The sequence below is a fragment of the Somniosus microcephalus genome, chromosome 8 (assembly GCF_052327205.1).
Source record: "Somniosus microcephalus isolate GS21.2 chromosome 8, FLI_Smic_1.0, whole genome shotgun sequence".
Lineage (NCBI taxonomy): Eukaryota > Metazoa > Chordata > Chondrichthyes > Squaliformes > Somniosidae > Somniosus > Somniosus microcephalus.
Genome location: NC_140994.1, coordinates 42,429,635 through 42,449,854, shown reverse-complemented (window position 1 = coordinate 42,449,854; position 20,220 = coordinate 42,429,635). Strand labels below are relative to the sequence as shown.

The 20,220-nt window shown below is 44.1% G+C and overlaps 1 protein-coding gene across 4 annotated transcripts in view; it reads right to left on the bottom strand.

Annotated features, from left to right (window-relative positions):
• The window catches only part of lhpp (phospholysine phosphohistidine inorganic pyrophosphate phosphatase), a 195,936-nt gene that overhangs the window by 52,953 nt on the left and 122,763 nt on the right, over positions 1-20,220 (bottom strand). For 2 of the 4 annotated variants that reach the window (XM_085994626.1, XM_085994624.1), the window contains 2 exons: positions 15,298-15,389; positions 7,586-7,673 (listed from right to left, as the gene is read on the bottom strand). In XM_085994626.1, coding sequence (XP_085850752.1) covers positions 7,586-7,673; positions 15,298-15,389 — 180 coding nt within the window. The remainder of the gene's footprint in view (positions 1-7,585; positions 7,674-15,297; positions 15,390-20,220) is intronic. The other 2 variants (XM_085994625.1, XM_085994623.1) reach the window with 1 other exon arrangement.

Genomic DNA, 20,220 nt, shown 5'->3' with positions numbered 1-20,220 from the left:
CAAAAGCTGGCACGGGGATCACGATGTGCGATGAACTTGCGCCTGTTCAGTGGAATACAGGCAGCACGCCAACTTCGTGCTGCCTGCTCATTATAATGATTTCTGTGTGCAGCCAGCGCTACCCGCGCTGTTCATTGGTTGCACATATCAGCAGGGGGCCCAATGTGGTTACTTCCTAGCACGACTTAAAGCTAGCCTGCACCTCTTAAAGGTAGCCTGCACCTCTTAAAGGAAAGGTGCATTGTGGATGCTAGAGGTGCCGAGATCATTGGGAATAGTGTGCAGTGCAACAATCAACAATGGCTGACCATGGGAGAGCGTGGGCACCAAGGTTTTTGGACACTGTCCTGTATTCTCAGGTGGGCCAGGAAGCCCTCCAGACACATGCTCAGAAGGCAGTGGCAAGAGATAGCAGAGGTGGTCAATGCCAGGAGTATAGCTCCAAGAACAGGCTGAGGGGTGACCTAATAGAGGTCTTTAAAATTATGAAAGGTTTTGAGAAGAGTGGATACAGAGAGTATGTTTCCACTTGTGGGGAAGAGCATAACTGGAGGCCATCAATATAAGATGGTCACCAAGGTATCCAATAGGGAATTCAGAAGACACTTCTTTACCCAAAGAGTGGTGAGAATGTGGAACTCACTACCACAGGGCGTGGTTGAAGTGAATATTATAGGTGCATTTAAGGGGAGGCTAGACAAGCATATGAGGGAGAAGGGAATAGAGGGTTATGCTGATAGATTTAGATGAGGAAAGACGGGAAGAGGCTCGAGTGGAGCATAAACGCCAGCATGGACTGGTTGGGCTGAATGGCCTGTTTCTGTGCCGTATGTCCTATGTAATCCTTGCAAAACATGGATACAGTGCAGGAGGAAGTTTAATAATCACACACGAGTGTTCAAGGTCAGCAAATGCATCTTCAAATGCCATATCCTACCAACTGCACCACTAGCCTCAGCCACTGCTCAACTCAGCACACCCCCATCACTCACCTACCAACAATCAGGACTCATACCTAACATTCATATGCTTCACCTCACCCTCACACACTTAGCACTGTTGCAAGCTTCAAACCCACATCTCCCAGTTTGCACACATTGCATGACAACCACATCGCCCACACAGATTAAGTCAAGCGTAGGTTCCTTGCAGTCAGAATCAGGGGAATTTATAATGGGGAACAAAGAATTGGCAGACCAATTAAATACATACTTTGGTTCTATCTTCACAAAGGAGGACACAAATAACCTCCCAGAGATGTCGGGGAACATAGGGTCTAAAGGGAGGGAGAAATTGAATGAAATCAGTATTTGTAGGGAAATGGCGTTAGGGAAATTGACCGCATTGAAGGCCGATAAATCCCCAGGGCCTGATAATCTACGTCCTCGGGTACTTAAGGAAGTGGCCCTAGAAATAGTAGAAGTATTGCTGGTCATCTTCCAAAATTCTATAGACTCTGGAACAGTTCCCATGGATTGGAGGATAGCTAATGTTACCCCACTATTTAAAAAAGGTGGTAGAGAGAAAACGGGGAATTATAGACCGGTAAGCCTGACATCGGTAGTGGGGAAAATGCTAGAGTCCATTATAAAAGATGTAATAGCAGAGCACTTGGAAAACAGCGACAGGATCGGACAAAGTCAACATGGATTTACAAAAGGTAAATCATGCTTGACTAATCTACTGGAATTTTTTGAGGATCTGACTGGTAGAATAGATAAGGGAGAACCAGTGGATGTGGTGTATTTGGACTTTCAGAAGGCTTTCGATAACGTCCTGCATAAGAGATTAGCGTGCAAAGTTAAAGCACATGGGATTGGAGGTAAGGTACTGACTTGGATAGAGAACTGGTTGGCAGACAGGAAGCAAAGAGTTGGAATAAACGGGTCTTTTTCCGAGTGGCAGGCAGTGACTAGTGGGGTACCACAGGGATCGGTGCTAGGACCCCAGCTATTCACAATATATATTAATGATCTAGACGAGGGAACTAGATGTAATATCTCCAGGTTTGCAGACGACACAAAGCTGGGTGGGCGTGTGTACTGTGAGGAGGATGCAGAGAAACTCCAGTATGATTTGGACAGGTTGGGTGATTGGGCAGATGCAGTATAATGTGGATAAATGCGAGGTTATCCACTTTGGTGGCAAAAACAGGAAGGCAGATTATCTGAATGGCAATAGATTGGGAAAAGGGGAAATGCAACGAGACCTGGGTGTCCTTGTGCACCAGTCGCTGAAGGTAAGCATGCAGGTGCTGCAGCCGGTTAAGAAGACAAATGGTATGTTGGCCTTCATAGCAAGAGGATTCGAGTACAGGAGCAAGGATGTCTTGCTGCAGTTGTACAGGGCCTTGGTGAGACCACACCTTCTTGAGTATTGTGTGCAGTTTTGGTCACCTTATCTGAGGAAGGATGTACTTGACATGGAAGGAGTGCAGTGAAGATTCCCCAGACTGATACCTGGGATGGCAGGAATGACGTATGAAGAGAGATTGGGTCGATTAGGCTTATATTCGCTAGAGTTTAGAAGAATGAGAGGGAATCTCATTGAAACTTATAAAATTCTAACAGGACTAGACAGACTAGATGCAGGAAGGATGTTCCCAATGGCGGGAGAGTCCAGAACCAGGGGTCACAGGCTAAGGATAAGGGGTAAGCCATTTAGGACTGAGATGAGGAGGAATTTCTTCACCCAGAGAGTGGTGAACCTGTGGAATTCTCTACTACAGAAGGAAGTTGAGGCCAATTCATTAAATATATTCAAGAAGGAGTTAGATATATTTCTTAAGGCTAAAGGGATCAAGGGATATGGGGAGAAAGCAGGGACAGGATTCTGAATTTGGATGATCAGCTATGATCTCATTAAATGGCGGAGCAGGCTCGAGGGGTCGAATGGCCTACTCCTGCTCCTATCTTCTATGTTTCTTCTATGTTACACAACACTCACTGACACACTTCCCTCTCTCTTGCAGGAGAAGCTGGCTCATAACCAGAGGCAGCAGGGGGAGAGGCACACCTGCATGTTCTAACCCCTATGGAGGAGATGGTGTTGGCCATTATGGAAAGGGCCAGTGCTGAGGCTGTGGCCACCGGCAGGGCTGAAGCCATTGACGATGAGGGTATCCACATACCTAATCCTCCATCTCTCATCCCACTTCTCCCTCATCCCACAATTTCTTCTGACTGAGAAGCTGCTGAGGGTGTAAGCAGGCCCTTCTTACTTTCTCCTCTCCCCTCACCACAACCCTACCCTTGTCCCTTTTTCCTTTTGGATACCCAAGAACTGCAACCTGCCCAGGCAGTGGAGGAAGAGCAAGAAGAAAGTGAAGATGAAGACACACCATCACTTGATTTCACAGCTGCAGCCACCAGCTCAGATACTGACACTGTGCATAATTTGGAGGATAGCTTAGAGGCGGGATCTGCACGTGGTGAGAAACCAGGCACAAGTGCGCTGCAGCCAGAGCAGCGGGAAAGGATAGCACAGGCGCCAGCTCGCCGGAGGGTGAAGTTGCACACTAGTTCTGCTGTAGAGGAATCAGATGATGACTTTGATGGGCCAGGCTACAGAAGATGGCTGATGGGTGTACACACTCAGATGCTTGGTGTACTGGGAACCCTGCTGGAAAGCCTGCCCTCAATGTCAAGGAGCATGGAGGAGTCCAGTACCAACATGGCACAGGGCTTTGCGCAGAGCTTGGAGCCCATCCTTTCCAACATGAAACGGGTGGCCAACTCCATCAACACACTGGTGGAGCCAACCATGATGCAGCATCTGATGGCTGATGTCTCAGCTTCTATTGCAGCACAAGCAGCATCCATCCAACGTCTGAGTGCTGCAGTGGATGCTCAGGCTGCTAACATGCAATCTCAGCTTGCTGTCATTGAAGCTCAGACTGCTGGCATCATGGCTCTGGATACCAGTGTGCAAAGTGGGTTCCAGGGTGTCAAAGCACTCCAGCAATCTGCTCTCCAACAGATCTGCTCCCTAAAGACCGTCTGCAGATATGACCTCCTGCTGAGAGCCCTTCTCGCCCTCCTCCCTCTTCTAGCAGCTTGTCCTGCTCTGCATGGCCTCTGCTCATTCTCCCAGCCATGCTCAATGCCAGGAGGAAGGCCTACTGGTCCACCCATGTCCGGGAGTAACTGGTCTGTGCACAAGCCTTTAAGTCACCAAAAAAGTACGTCAGCACCTGCCAGACCACTCCCTGCAGACTACTGAAACTTTAACCAACTATAGAAAGTACCCAAAAGTCATAGAATTGCAGCAACAGCCAAAGGGAATAAACCAGCAACTAATTTGTAAGTAGTTTATTCCTTTAAATAGCAATGGTGGGGGGTCCTACATGGTGCTTAATGCATATTCAGCTGTGCGAGGTTAAGAGAGGATGTAGGCTGGAGCAGGAGCTCCAAAATGGCAGCGCTGGAGTCAAATCAGCATTGCACACTGACTGACGTAATGATCTGCCTGCTCTGCCTACTTCCGACGGACGTTAGGAGTGCACGTGCTAACCCCTTTACCAAGATGGTGTCCGGCGCACTATGCGTCAGAAGTGCGTGCATGCACCGTGGACGCCATTTGGAACCTTAAGGGGCCCCGTAGTGCCCAATAAACGTGTACTACAAAACCCAATTTTTCCCTTAATATATTTATAATTTCTAAAATAATTTCCTGCGCTGAATGGCACTATGACTCAACATTACTCTGAGTGCTTCAAGGGTAATGATATTATTTAGTTCTGAATCCATTTAGAAAACTGGTACAGAGGTACAGGAAATCCCTTGTTAATTCAGGAGCAAAGGGTCTGTTGTGCCAGTGAAACTACAGCAAAACTAATTTGAAAAAGCTACGGACATACATTTTATTGGTTAGAACAGCATCTAAGCTCTGAATAGAAGTGGAACTCAGTTCAATGATTGCGTGACAGACAATTAACATTTTACAACTGTTTCTTGTCAAGGAAGGTCTTTGTTTTAAGAGTAAAAAGGAAACCAAGAATGCAGGGCAAGGCTGGGCAGGGCTGGGCAAAGACATGTGGGTGCCTTAAAAGAGGCTAAATTGCTGCTCATGACCTTACACTGCAACAGTAATGTAAGTGTGAAGCCATTTTGCTTTTCACTGATGCTGAAGTTGGAGTGTAAATACTGAGTCAGGGCCCAGCTTCAGGAGGGAATCTCACACTGCGTTGCTCCAGTCAGGAAAAGCCGCAGCGCTGATTTACACTACAAAACATTAGTGTTGGTGCGAAGTGAAGCCAGATGCTACCACTGCAGTGCCAATGCACATTTAAATAACCAATCTATTTTCCCTCCATTCATGGAAAGCAACAATATTGATAATGAAGACCTATTCAAATAAATTGCAATATACAACTTGAATTTTTGTGGCATGTATCATGACTTGCATTTCAAACAGGATAAAACATTCAGAATTTAGGAATATATAAAATCACACAAACAATATCGAATCTGTCTGTACTTTGATCTATTTCATCTCACTTGCAATTAAAATGTGCATTTGTTTTGTATCAGAACATAACCAGAAAATCTCTGTAACTTTGCACCTTTGGCATTATGTACCTATTATCACTAATTACCTTATGTAATCATCTTGACATCATGCTAGAGAAAGATTATATTAAAAAACATCAGGCAACTTTACAATTGTGTTTTATAAATGGATGCCAGAAGAGAAAAAAAAAATCAATGATATATGTGGTCTGTCATTGTTTTGGGATTGTGTGTTTAGAAATGGATTCTGAATAGTCAGAATCTTTGTTATGGACCACCGACCAACCACTGCACAATCAACTCTATGTACACTTGGTATAACTCAATTACATATATTTACTTGAAACAAAACAGACTAAGCTCACGTGTACTTTAGTTTCTGCCCTCAGAGGTAAGCTTTGCTTGGAGTAACTGTAGACCAAGAATGGCTAATGCAGGGCAGGCAGGAAGTGCAGCAATTAAGGGGCCTACTTCATCCTCCTATGGTTCTAGTAAAGGTCAATACTCCAAGTGAACTCATTAAGCATGTCAGCGAACTAAGCATTTCTCATCGAAATGCTTGGACAGATCAAGCCAGAAGAAGAATGAATACAGTACAAGCAGCAAACTATTTCTCCCAATTCACTGGCTGCTTTTTTGTACTTAGCAATGGCAGAACAATTCTAAACACGATGGCAGTGGCTAATTCACAAGAAAAGGTTTACAAAACAGATTTATTCAGCTGCAAGTTATTTAATTAGACCTGTCTATTCCCTGGGTTGATAATTCTGACCAGCTCAAGTTAACCTAGCTCCCACAGTCATGCATCAATTGGCTAATTTTGACATATTAAATTATCCTGAAAAATTAAATCAATCTGCAAAAAAAAATTAAAGAGGGCGTACAACACATGTTGACTGGAGTATTAAAGATAAAAGAACAGACTTTATCTGCAGCACATTAGATTTTTGTCTCTGTTACATGATGATGACAGAAAGTAACCATTCCCTGGTCTGATTTTCCAGTGTAACAGCACGGGCTGGATTATTCAAAAACTAGGTGATCATTTTCTACATTGACACTGGGGTATACAGTGCAGAGAAAAGAGGCTGAACTGGTTGCCACAACAATTCATGTACATCTGGAAGAACACAGCAACAACAAACTTTTATGACCTAAATTGAGAACTGCAATTGTTTGCTGTACATTTGACTTTGTACACTTTGCTGCTTCTTAGATGAAGTTCTCTGATCCTCTGAATAAAATAGTAGGAGGTTGTTACAGTTCCCATGAAGCACAAAGTCTTGATGAAAAAAGACTTTATAGATATCTATCTATATCTATTGCTCGTCTAGTAACTGAATCTATAGTCTTAAGCATTGCTTATGCAATCGTTGCCTATTCTGGGGATGAATTAGCCATTCAGATTCCCCAACTTCACATGTTCTGCATTATTGCAAAATTACAGGACACTATGATTATAGTGTGATTAAAAATTAGTTGACAGGAGAATAGATAGACAAAGTTAAACCTGGTTGGCTGAGTAGATAAGTAAATTGACTGAAGTAATACTAGTAGGTGCCTCCATACTAGTAGGTGCCTCCATACTAGTAGGTGCCTCCATGCAAACAAAGCTTTTCATGATAACGTTACGCTCACCCCACCAGATGTCTATTGGTATCGTTTTTTTGTGTGCATTGTCACTCAGTGTAACAAGGATAACTTCAACAGTCGATTAAACTACTTGGCTATCAATTTGAGAGCTAAATGTACTGTGCTGTGATGAGCTGCAGTTCACTGAACTTTTGGTAAATGGCAATCTACTGTTGAGGGGATCCACCCCAGCTGAAAGATACCATTTCATACAAGACATCATGGTGAGCATATGAAGATACAAATAGAGGCCGGCAAATGTGATTGACACACGTGAACATGCAGTGATACAGTCTGTGCAGTATTTTTTAAAATAGGTTTCAGAACATCAGATCTGTTATTGTTGCAAAAGCTTTTTAAATTATATTTTCATTATATACCAAACATCTGAACCAAAGGCAAACCAATCATTAAATAACAGTAATAATCAAAAAACTCAAAACCTTTCTCTTCTCTCCTTGTACACCATTCTTCCCTCTTTTCCACATCTTTTTGCCCAGGAAGATCCCAGGAGATTCATTAAACCAGTAGCTACAAATTTCAAAATAAATCGGGGATTGTGTGTTAAATTGTGCCTTTATATGTGGCTCATTGCAAGTTCCCATTTTCTTTTTTTTCCTCAAAATGGCCATGCAATGAACTATAATGTTTTAATTTTTGGATCCAATGGTACTGGGTTATGTTTTGATCAAGTCCAGATACCCACCTCATTGCAGACTAAACATTTTATAGCTTGCATGCAAAGTTGACTTAATTCTACAAAGCAATACAAAGTGCAACTATATTTTAAAATCTTGGGAAAATGGAATATCAAAAACCACATGTCCACAGTCGTGTGTTGGGACTCTTCGTGGCCTCTCATCTTTCTCCTCACTGACAGCACAAAGATCATCAACACCCTGGAAGGTCTGATGAATGATCCTTACAAAAATACATATGCTGCTCAGTTTGTTTTCCCTGTGTCAGATATTAATCTAATGTGCTGTAATGTCATGGAGTCACAGTGCACACACTCGCTGAATGACAGTTAACGTTTTCAACATGGAAATTACCAAGTAGGCCTGTCCGCAGAGCTAATCTAACTGAAAAATAGACTGATCTCAGGCCAAAAGAAAAATCAGGCAGACATGATACACAAAGTTTAAAGTGTGTTAATTAAATCAGAGCCCTGAAACATCCAGGAACATTCCTTTGGCGCATAAAAGGTGAAAAAAGAACACTTTTCTGAGAGAGGTCCATTTTTGATTTTTCTGTAGCATTAAAAAAATTTGAGATAGCGTGCAGTTATTCCGTTCTGTGCTTAGAGATTTGAATTACTCGACAGAATTTAAATACTGCACAGAATGAAAAGACAGATGATTCAAATCACTTGCAGTGAACTGGCCCAATCCCAGACCTGGAGCAGATGTCTATGTTAAGGCAAAGAGTCAGACATGGTGTTGGAAAAAAAAAGTATCTAACTGCACATTGCCTGCCATGTGAGCTTTACAGTGATGGGATTAAAACAGGCTCAGGGCAGTGTCCCATATATAGGACTTGAGGTTATCTGAAGGATATATATTTTTTTTTATTTGTTGCGGCATCTGTATCAACTGTACCATATAAAAACATTCCAACACGCTCCACAGAGGCATAATCAAAGATGCATGCCAAGCCAAAGGAGGAAATATTAGAAGCGATGACCTAAAGCTTGGTTAAAGAGGTGGGTCTTAAAGGAAGGGTGGAAGGTTCAGAGAGAAATTCCAGAGTATGGGGCCTGGGCGGCTGAAGGCACTGTCGCCAGCGGTGGGATGAAGGGATGAGGTTGCATTAGTATGAAGTGCTTAGCAAGTTTATCCAATGGCTTCAGCACTGGATTAAGGAATAAAGAAAGAAAGACTTGCATTTATATAGCGCCTTTCACGACCACCAGACATCTCAAAGCGCTTTACAGCCAATGAAGTACTTTTGAAGTGTAGTCACTGTTGTAATGTGGGAAACGCAGCAGCTAATTTGTGCACAGCAAGCTCCCACAAACAGCAATGTGATAATGACGAGGTAATCTGTTTTTGTTATGTTGATTGAGGGATAAATATTGGCCAGGACACCGGGGATAACTCCCCTGCTCTTCTTCAAAATAGTGCCAAGAGATCTTTTATGTCCACCTGAGAGAGCAGACGGGTTTAACGTCTCATCTAAAAGACAGCACCTCCAACAGTGCAGTACTCCCTCAGCACTGCCCTGGAGTGTCGGCCTAGCTTTATGTGCTCAAGTCCCTGGAGTGGGACTTGAACCCACAACCTTCTGACTCAGAGGCGAGAGTGCTACCAACTGAGCCACAGCTGATACACAGCTGATGAATGGAGAAAAACACACAGGATTCCCACTCCTGATTGCTGTCCTGTCACTCCCCCCGATACATTTGTGTGTGAGGATTGTAGCTTAAGACACGATCAGGTTGTGCAGTGATCCATCTCCATGCCCCTCCCCAGCCTGGTAGCATAGCCTGCTGACACTCATCATTAAAGCAGCCACTTGAACAAAGTACCAAGTGTGCCCATTGCCAATGGGACAATACCTCACAGCAAGCTTTCAGGAGAGCATGAGAAAAAAATACACATTATACACAAACAGTACTTCTCAGTTGCATTTCAATTTAGTGACACTAATTAGATCGAAGTGTTGTAGTAGAGTTCTACACTATAAATTACTGGAAGTAGCAATTGTTTCAGGTGTATGCTACTACACAGTAATATTGGTATTTATAATCAGTTCTTATTGTCTAACTAGAATTGGGTTGAGCCCCAGGCCTGAGTTATTCACATCCACAAGTTAAAAAAGTTCTATTTTTATTAGTCCTTTCTGCAATTTCTTTTTAGATTAAAAGCCCACATTAAAATAGTGAAGAGCAGTGAAGGAGCCAAAATAAGTAATATTGCTACCTCAGTGATAATGACCGATTCACTGTTAATATATACGAAAATTAGCAAAGCATTTCACAAATAGGGGCAATAAAAATGGATGTTGAGCCAGGAAGGAAAAGATTAGGAGGGATGACAAAGAAAAAAAAACATCTGTTCAACTTATAAGAAGTTTAAACAAAAAAAGAGAATGAGATTGAGAAAAAGACAGATCAAGACAGACACAGGCAGAAGGTTTAGGGAAGTTGAGAGAGAGACCAAGGTGGCTGAAGCTCTGTCCCCAATATTGGGGGGGGGGGGGGGGGGGGGAGCAGAAAGAGGATGGGATACACAGAAGGCCAGGGCTAGAAGAATGGAGTGTACAGGAGGTGTTATATAGAGATATAGAAGAGATTACATGAGATTGGATGGAACAAAGAAGTAGAAGGATTTATTAGATTAGGACAAGGCTATTGAATAAGAAACAGCTTAAAAGACCATCTTTTAATGTTTATTTGGTCATGAATTCACCATAGTTACCGAGCAGGATGAGACTAACTTCAAACAAGCCAACCGTGACATCTAGTGCATTGTCAGTTCAGTAGCATTTGCGGCAATGAGAAATCACCAAACTAAACTGGGAACAGTGACAAAGCCAGAGTATCAAGGAGAAATAGTCAACTCGGGCCCATTTACAGTACTCCAGGACAGCACTGCTGATTAACCATCCTGTCTGGCTCACTAATGGAACCTGGAAAGCACACCCGTCACCGGGGCTGGGATTCTTCCCACCCCAGAAAACCCTGCAAGCCAATGTCTTAATGGGTGGGGGAAGGGGGGTGGGGGTAGTGCTATCTGGATAAGCAGCAGGAAGTTTACCATCTGTCCAAGTTAAACTCCATTGGGGGAAAAATTGGGTTGCTTGTCACCTTTCGTTAGCACTCCCAGGGGACACCAACGGGGCGCAAATCCCCTCGCGCCCGGGCGCGGCGCCATTAACGCCTCCCTAGAAATTTAGCGGGAGGTTAGTGGCGCCGGTAGCTAGTAGCATCCCGCGGCGCGGCACCACCGGCAATGACATAATCGGCGAGCGACACGACCCCTTAGCGCCCAGTCACGGCCCCTTACCGCCCCGCGGCAGAAATTCAACTGTGTCCCACGAAGCTGCCATGGGCGATGTCAGCGACAGCCTCGTGGGTTGCGAACCGGGCCGACCTCTGCTCGTGAGGCGGTAATTAAAGGGGAAGCCCGGCTGCGCCCCTCGCCGCCATTTTATTGTTTTGCCCGACCTCCAGGTCGGCCCCTCGTGGCAACCCTTGGCATGGGCCGTGGCTGCCATCGCACCGTCCGGCACCTTGTCTTGGTACCGGGCTGCGGCCACGGCACCACGCCGCCCTGGTGGTCTAGTGGAGGCTGTCAAACAGCCTGTAGAGTGTGCAGCGTCCCTCCCCTTTAACGGAAGGGGAGGGGCGATGAAACACGTCAGCGCTACGTGGAGCAGCTGCGTAGTGCTGCAGCGCTACTGCACTTTGCGCCCCAGACACCGCCCTGAGAGGAAGTATAGAGCGCCCGAGATAGCGCTCCGCTTCTTTGCCGGGGCGGTAAGCCCAATATAGCGGCTGGGGTGGTACTCATGCGCCGGGCGCTAAATGGCTGGCACTAATTCGGTTACCGCCCCCAAACGAGACATTACCAAATTTCTCCCCCCAAGGATATGCCTGCGTGCACTTGGGGGTGGGGGGGGGGTGGTGGCGGTGGGCTGGCAAGGGGGATTCCTGAACCTAGGCTCTCCAAACTTAGGTAAATGGACCACATCCCTACAGAGAGTGAATGTGCATTCAAAACAGAAATTCTACGTGTGGATTGGTGTGGCTTTATTCAGACACACAGCTGACTCAAAACAGAGAATTTGCAATTAGAACAAATCAGGGCTCCCACTTTGTTGGCATGAAGCCGTAAGTGAGAATCAGATTTTGTTTCAACTTGCCATGAATTTTGATTAGCATCCAGAGAGAGTGCATTTTTCTGCTTAAATGTTAAATGTCACATTAATGACATTACTTCATTGAATTCTATACATTTTAGCGGCTGAAACACATGTTTGAAGGATTTGTCTTGATTACCTCACGCCTTTTGTGATTCAAAATATCCCAACTACAGATATAATTAGATGTAAGAGCTAATTCAGCGCCAGCAGGTTAGGACATAAATTAAGGGTGACGATTTAATTCATGGGAAATGTCATAGATTTATCCTATTATAATTATTCTGGAATGTTTCACAGTAGCATATTTGCAGTTAACAGCACCACCTAGAGGCAGTCTAATATCTTCCAGTACATAAGAACATAAGACGTAGGAGCAGGAGTAGGCCATTTGGCCCCTCGAGCCTGCTCCGCCATTCAATAAGATCATGGCTGATCTGATCTTGGTCTCAACTCCACTTTCCTGCCCGCTCCCCATAACCCTTGACTCCCCTATAGTTCAAAAATCTGTCTATCTCCACCTTAAATATATTCAATGACCCAGCCTCCACAGCTCTCTGGGGAAGAGAATTCCAAAGATTCATGACCCTCAGAGAAGAAATTTCTCCTCATTTCCGATTTAAAAGGGTGCCCCCTTATTCTGAAATTATGCCTAGTTCTAGATTCCCCCACGAGGGGAAACATCCTCTCTGCATCTACCCTGTCAAGCCCCTTCAGATTCTTCTATGTTTCAATAAGATCCCCTCTCATTCTTCTAAACTCCAATGAGTATAGGCCCAGCCTGCTCAACCTTTCTTCATAAGGCAACCCCTTCATCTCCGGAATCAACCTCGTAGTTGAAAAATAACATAGGATCACAACTGTAAAAACAGGAACACTAGAGGTTAAAACACAAAACAAATGGTTTAGCAAACACCAACAGAAGCTACATCATTAGCAGTTGAAAAATACTTATCGGAAATGGTGGCCCAGAATTTCCTGAAAACTTGTGCCGAAAACAACAGTGTAAGTGCAGCGTAATGCTGATTTTCAGCACAAATGAAAGATTGAGGAAATTCAGGTGCAAGTCACTTCTGCCTGTTCATATGCTATGTCCGTATTTTCTCCATCTTTTACACCAATTCAGTGAAACTTCCGTTGAAAACTTCCGGCAATTATCAGAATGAATTACATTAACAATCAAAATCTTCCATGATTGCTTTTTCTTAAACGTGCTTTGCCTAATGTGCATAAATTATGGTTTGATGGCTTCAAACTTTCATTTTCAGACATAAAAAAAGGAACTTTTTGCACAACTTCCCCGCTTTCCTCGGGCCCTGATGGTTTACACTGACTCCTGCTGGTTTTATGTTCCGACGTACTCTAATAAGATTCTTAAGAAATTTTGGTGTAAGTTGCTGACAGCAAGAGCAGTACAAATTTTGCCGTAACTTGCCGGTTACGGCGTTTGAGGAAATTCCCGACCATTAAAGCTAAAGAATGAATATGTTGCAGCATTACAGCCTTGCCTTGCATCAGGAAAGCTGTAGAGGAAGAAGCAGATCTATACTGCAAGGCTTTTAAAAAGCAACTCCACTACATAGAACTTGCCAGCTCAGAGGCACATTTCCCCACTAAACATTCTAAATAAATAGTTTGCCGCCAGGTCAACTGTTGCAAATTTGATATACTAAAGAACAGGGACTTCCTGCAGGCTTAATTCAAAGTGGCTTAATTTGAATTATCTTAAATTCAAATTGAAATTGTGCAGAAACAATTCCTGTGTTCTTTTATTTAAATTGCTTAATTCAAATTATTGGCTAATTGGGAGCTCCCTACAAATAAAAAATGACTCAATTAACAGGAATAGAAGGTACACCTAAGTAGTCTTTATTTGATTATCCTCATTCTCAATTACACTGATCAATCCCTCATTTTTTTTCTTGGAGTATTAGAACCAGGACTAGATGTTAAGCAGAATCATTCTTCAAACGAAAGATTACCGTCTAATAAAATATGCTGTACGCTTCTTTTTTAAAACCAAACTCTTCATTCAACCTGACAGCCTGTTTGCACACAAATTAAAAAGAATTCAGAAATGCGGCCTTTGGAGAGCAACAATTCCCAATTGCAGTCAAAATAATGCAAGATATGTCAAACAGCTTGCTCAGCTCTAGAAGCTATCCACTGCAATCTGATCAACCTGTCACTTTATAAATAGGCCAATAGAAAAATTATTTTATGGCCATATTTATATTTAAAGGTGCTCAGTACATGCAGGTCATTATTGGTGTTTCGCTCGCACATGTACTGGGTGGGCCTTTGACACTTTTGCACAAGGCATTCCCAAACCACCTCGGGACAGAGCAGACAAAGGGAACCTGCAAGCAACTGGAAGCAGTGCAGAAGAGGCTGATCCCTATTCTCAGAGGATGGAGTTATGAGGGAAGGATGGACAAACTGGGGCGCTTCAGACTCAACAGAAGGCAAATGAAAGGGGACATTTAGGATGTATTTATAAAGATACTAAGCGAAATAGAAAAGATTAATACTGAGCACTATTTCAAGCCAAACCATAACTGCAGGACAAAGGGATAAAAGTGTAAACTGGCAAAAGGCAAGTTCAAGACTAGTATCAGGAAGTACTTGCACAAAGAATAAATAATACCCATGATGGCTTTCTGGGTAATGTATTAGAAGCAAAATCTGTAGTGAATCAAGAGGCAGTTAGATGCTGTGATGGTTGTGGAGGGGGAGGGAGCGAGGGCATAAATTGTAGGTTTTATAGGAGGATGAGCTAACTGGGTCAAATGGCCTCCCTTATCTGTACTTATCTTTATGACATTTGTAATGCATAAGCCACCTGTTGTCTGTGTGCATTTTTACAATGGTCTATAACAGTTACTAGAGTAACTGACAAGGGCAAAAAAAGTGTCATCGTTCCTCTATATTCCATTCCACATGACAGGGCTGGAACACAAGAATAACTGTCAACCTTTAAAAAGATGGTTACATTGGAATGGATATTAATAAAAGGTTATTTCATTTTGCCTACAGTTTTTTTCTGCTCCCACATCTATGATTCGAACACAGATTCTCCTTTATGACAAGCTGTAGTCTGGGCTTTAGGGAATATACCAGTTTTCTTTCCTGCCTCCAATGAAGCTCTCCAGTCTCCACCCATTGGCGTGGTTGAAATGGGGTGCACTGCAGTGATTCTCTGCTGACATTTAAACCCACAGAGGTGCACTCATCCTTATTAGGTCTGTTAAGACTCCTACATAATGAAGGATAGATCTGTAAATTTACTAACCTGTATTTGCCTGTCCTTACTTGGACAGCTTTCATACCACACTGCTGGGCTCCACCTACATCACTCACAATATCATCCCCAATCATGATGACCTGTCAGATAAAGGAATGAAGTAATTGATGTCAGATTAGATTATTTTGATGTGTTCGCATTTCTCAAAATATTAAATGTGAACTGTCACCAAGATGAATTGGCTGACATTGAACACTGTCATTGAACAAGAGGATATTGGAATATACAAGACACAAGGAAATGGCAGGTTGCAAAAGGTGGGCTGTAAATGTACAACTATCAAATCAGCAAGCTGTTATCTATCATAAGCTTTTCAAAAGTTAAATTATAATTTTATTGTTTTGAAACCAAGTCTGCACATGTTGAGCAATCAAGTCATAAATCTGAATTTCAAGAACAAAATTATTTAAAAGTAAACTAATCTGAATTTTAAAAAGACACACAATTTCAAAATAAACCTTCTATAGCACCAGAAAATGTAGCAGTTTGAGGGAAGTTCAGGATTTCTGTGAATCTTTGCCAGACTGGAGTTACGCACCAGAAGGTGAGAAAGCCAAGCAATGAGATGGCCTGCTGGAAGGGTCTGACACCTCTTGGCTCTCGTGTGCTTGGGTGCCAGATTGCGAGTTGACAAGAGTTATACCTCCACCTTCTGTACTGATGTACACTCAAGATCACTTTGCATGGGGTAGATTTTCCCGAAGCTGTCGGGAAGAAGGCGGGACTACAACTTTCGGGTTTTTGACCCGCCTACTTTGACGTCCGGCCAATCTGCGCGATTTTCCCTTGATTGACCTTGTTGAGCCCGCCCAGCGGGCTCAGCAGGCCAATTAAAGGCCACCCGGCAACAGGTGACGTCACAGACTGCAATTTCATCTGTCAAGAGGTCTTGACAGATGAAATATCAGTGTTTCACAGCTGTTTGAAGCTGTGAAACACTGACAGTCTGAGTTCTAAGCTGAGTCCTTCTGCACAGACTCAGTTAGAACTCACACCGGCACTCAAAGCTGAAGGCTGTCACTTTTCACAGATCGCAGCCGTTCAGCTTTAAGTGCCGGCTGAGTGATGGGCTCCCGACAGCTACAGGAAGAAAGGCTGTTAAGGTAAGTACAGGTAAGTAAAAGTTCTTTACACACACCAAACGCACTTACCTTTGCACTCATGCACCCATCACTCACCTGAGCGCCGACATCGCGACCCCTCCAACTCCTTCAACCCGACGGCCCGCCTGCTCTAACCTGGCGTGGTTTGGAGCTGTTGGGAATCCCACACGAAACCCCTCAAAATAGGGATTAGGCTAAAAACTGCCTGTTAACTACCTGTTAACAGGCAGTTAATTGGCACTAATCCCTTCCCGCCTGGTTTCGGCGGGTCCCAGTGCGGGGCGGGTACCCGCCGCCCCTGAAAGTTGCGTGAGGCGGGGTTTTGGGCGGGATGGTGTCGGGACCCCCGAATTTGGGATTTCCCCCCCCCACCCCCCCCACGCCTGAAACCCCGCCTGACGGCTCCAGGAAAATCTAGCCCCATGAGTGTAGTTTTGCAGTGGGTGTTCTGTTCAGACAGTACATCATGAGCCTGAGAGTTAAGCTCGTCAGCATTTTTAATCCCAACCAGAAGGTTGGACTGCTTTCACTAACTTAGCTGAGTTTTGTCTGTACAAAAAGAAAATACTGCAGATGCTGGAAATCTGAAATAAAAACTGAAAATGCTGGAGAAACTCAGCAGATCAGGCAGCATCTGACAAAAGGTCATCGCCCGAAACGTTAACTCTGTTTCTCTCTTCACAGATGCTGCCTGACCTGCTGAGTTTCTCCAGCATTTTCTGTTTTTATTTGAGTTTTGTCTGTACTAGGCAGGTATGATAAAGTGCTTCCCAGGGTACCTTAGAGGGACATGGAGATATCAGCTAGTCTTTTAGGATTTTTACAAGGTATAACTGTACCAATTGGCACTTCCATCTGACGGTTAAAACATAGAAACAGCGAGATCCATAGGTTTGGGCATTCATCCGTGGAGAGAGAAAAATGCAGTCCTGATGTTCTCAGGAATTAGAAATATGTTTTCTCTAAAATTCACTCTAATATAGGTCTGGGACAGTGTCTGTTCTCTAGCAAAAAACACAAATTAGAGATTTACTGTGGTGGCATTCTGAGGAAGGAAGTAGACGAAGAAAGAACAAGCTCAACTGTATCAGTTCTGGGTCAGTGAGGCTTGATTTCAATACCAACAGCCTTATTTAAATAATAGGTCTCAGCAACACAATGGGCCAGAAATTCGTGAACGGGGCTTGCCGCGCGTGCAAGGTCCCGATTTGCACTTACCCGACGCGCCTGCCGATCACCTCCAGGGACGCCTGGAATTCGTGTTTCAAAAAGAAGAATCCCGGGCAGCGTATGACGTCACGCCGCCCAGGAGTGCAGCCAGCGCGAAGCCTGTAGCGCGCTGTGCAACTGAGACACGCCCCTTGAGGTCTCAGTTTCACAGGACACGCCCCCAATGTTTCTGCCAAGCTGCTAAGCATTTTTACATGCAAAGCAGCAGTTTAAATAGGTTTTTGGAAGTTTTTTGAAGATTTTGGTAACTTTTATAAACTTTAAAAAATGTTTACATTATTTTGAAGAATCTGAAGTAGTTTTAGACAGAATTAAAGCAATTTAAAGACTTTTAAAAGCCCTAAAAGAATTTTTTAAATTCCATTTATTTATTTAGCAATGTCGTCGTCATACGTGTCTTCACACTGTTCCCTTTGGGGAACTGTATGAAGTGGTGGAAGGATTTATGGCCATGATTAACGCTCATTCCGTGACCGTAACCATCTTTGAACCAGCCATTAGGGCGGTTAGTCCTATGGCGGGAGGGTTTTACGGGCTCCCACAAGCTATACAAGGAGGGGGGGCCACCCACACCCACGGACGCAAATATCCCACTGGATGTCAACCCAGAATTTAGAGCCGGAGCTCCGACTCCACTTGCCGGGACTGTCTGGAGCAGGGTTCGAAACCCTACCCTGATCTGGCCCAGCGGCGGGGATCCTACCGCTATGCCAAAGGCCCAATCCGATTAGCAACGTGAAATGGCTGGAATGAGCACAATTCACGGCATTAAAAGAACTCACAATTGAACTGATGATGACCTCAGCAATCTCCTCAAGGAGGTGGAGGCGCAGCGCCTGCTCATCATTGGTAATGAGAAGTCAAAGGCGCCGCAAAAAGGGCAGATGATAGCTTGGTCTTTCAAGTGGCAGCATAGGGCTCCAGTCACGGGGAGGGAAAAGGCGCAGGAAACGTATGGGTGTCACCTTTTGTGCGGAGTGGGCCTTTTGCGTAGCAGTAAGCATCCCCGCCGCTGGGCCAGAAGGAGTAGGGTTTTGAACCCCACTCCAGACAGTCCCGGCAAGTGGAGTCGGAGCTCCAACTATAAATTCTGGGTGGACATCCAGCGGGATACTTGCGTCCGTGGGTGTGGGTGGCCCCCCCCTCAGATGGGTTGTGGGAGCCCGTAAAACCCTCACGCCATAGGACTAACCACCCTAATGGCTGGTTCAAAGATGGTTACGGTCACGGAATGAGCGTTAATCACGGCCATAAATCCTTCCACCACTTCATACAGTTCCCGAAAGGGAACAGTGTGAGGATATGTACGACGATGACCTCTTGCGCAATGCACCTCCTTGGACCCTCAGCCGCAGATGCGAGGGGGCAAATCGTGCAATTGTTAAATTTTTCATTTTATTGACATGTAAAATGTTGGCCCAGTAATTCCCTTCCAAATGCGCGAGTACGGTCGGGGTACTTACGCGTCTGGCCGGAGGAAATGCCGGTTTTCAGCATGCACAGCGCATGCGGGGAAAACCGGCATTTCCTGTCCTCTGAACGAAGGGGTTCAGAGGCAGAACGCGTGCGCAGTAAAATTCGCCGCTTTCATTCATGCTTTCAGTGAGGTCAAGTCCTTACAACTTACACATGAAAAAAGCATGGGTACAGTTGCTCCAGAGGCTGCGGAGGAAGATATTTCTTATCGTGGAGCTTCTGAAAGTATGTATGTCTGTATATATTCCTTTGCGTGTTATGTATATATTCCTTTACTTATGTGTATGAATGTATTATTTAATTATGACTTTCAGAGAAAGTAACTTATTGGAAAATCATAATTAAAAACATACATTCATACACATAAGTAAAGGAATATAAAACATACATACATATACGTAAAGGAATATATGCGGACATACATACATAATTACTTATTACTGATGAAAAGTTTCTTTCTTAAAAGTGCTGGAAATGTTACATTACTCATTTTAGAACACTCATTTTCACATTCCATTCACACAGCCACAATTGCTCCTTCTACCTACCGTTCTGAAAACCCGCTTAAAAAAAAAAATTTAAACTTTAAAACTTACTTAAAATTTCTTAAAATAACTTCCCTCCCTTTCCCAAACAAAAATATTGCCTTTCAGAAGCTCCACGATAAAATATATCTTCCTCCGCAGCCTTGGAACAACTTTACACCTGCTTTTTTCAAGTGTAACTTGTAAGGACTTACCCTCACTGAATCCATGAATGAAATCTACGAAGTTCACTGCGCAAGCGCTGCCTGTGCAGTCTCACGCGCTGTGCCTATGAACCCCTTCGTTCCGAGGTCTGGAAATGCCGGCGCTCCCCGCATGTGCTGTGCATGCTGAACGCCGGCATTTCCAACGGCCAGATGCGTGAGTACCCCGACCGTACTCACGCATTTGGTCACGAATTTCTGGCCCATTAATCAGGGTTGGAAGGGGTGAATGGTAGCTACCTGTACTTGGAAACATTCGTCCTTCCTCCAACTGGGGGGCGAGAACATTCAGGCTTGCTGACTTCTTTCAATTTCACTCCACCATTGGTTAGATGGACAATATGCTATTTTCTT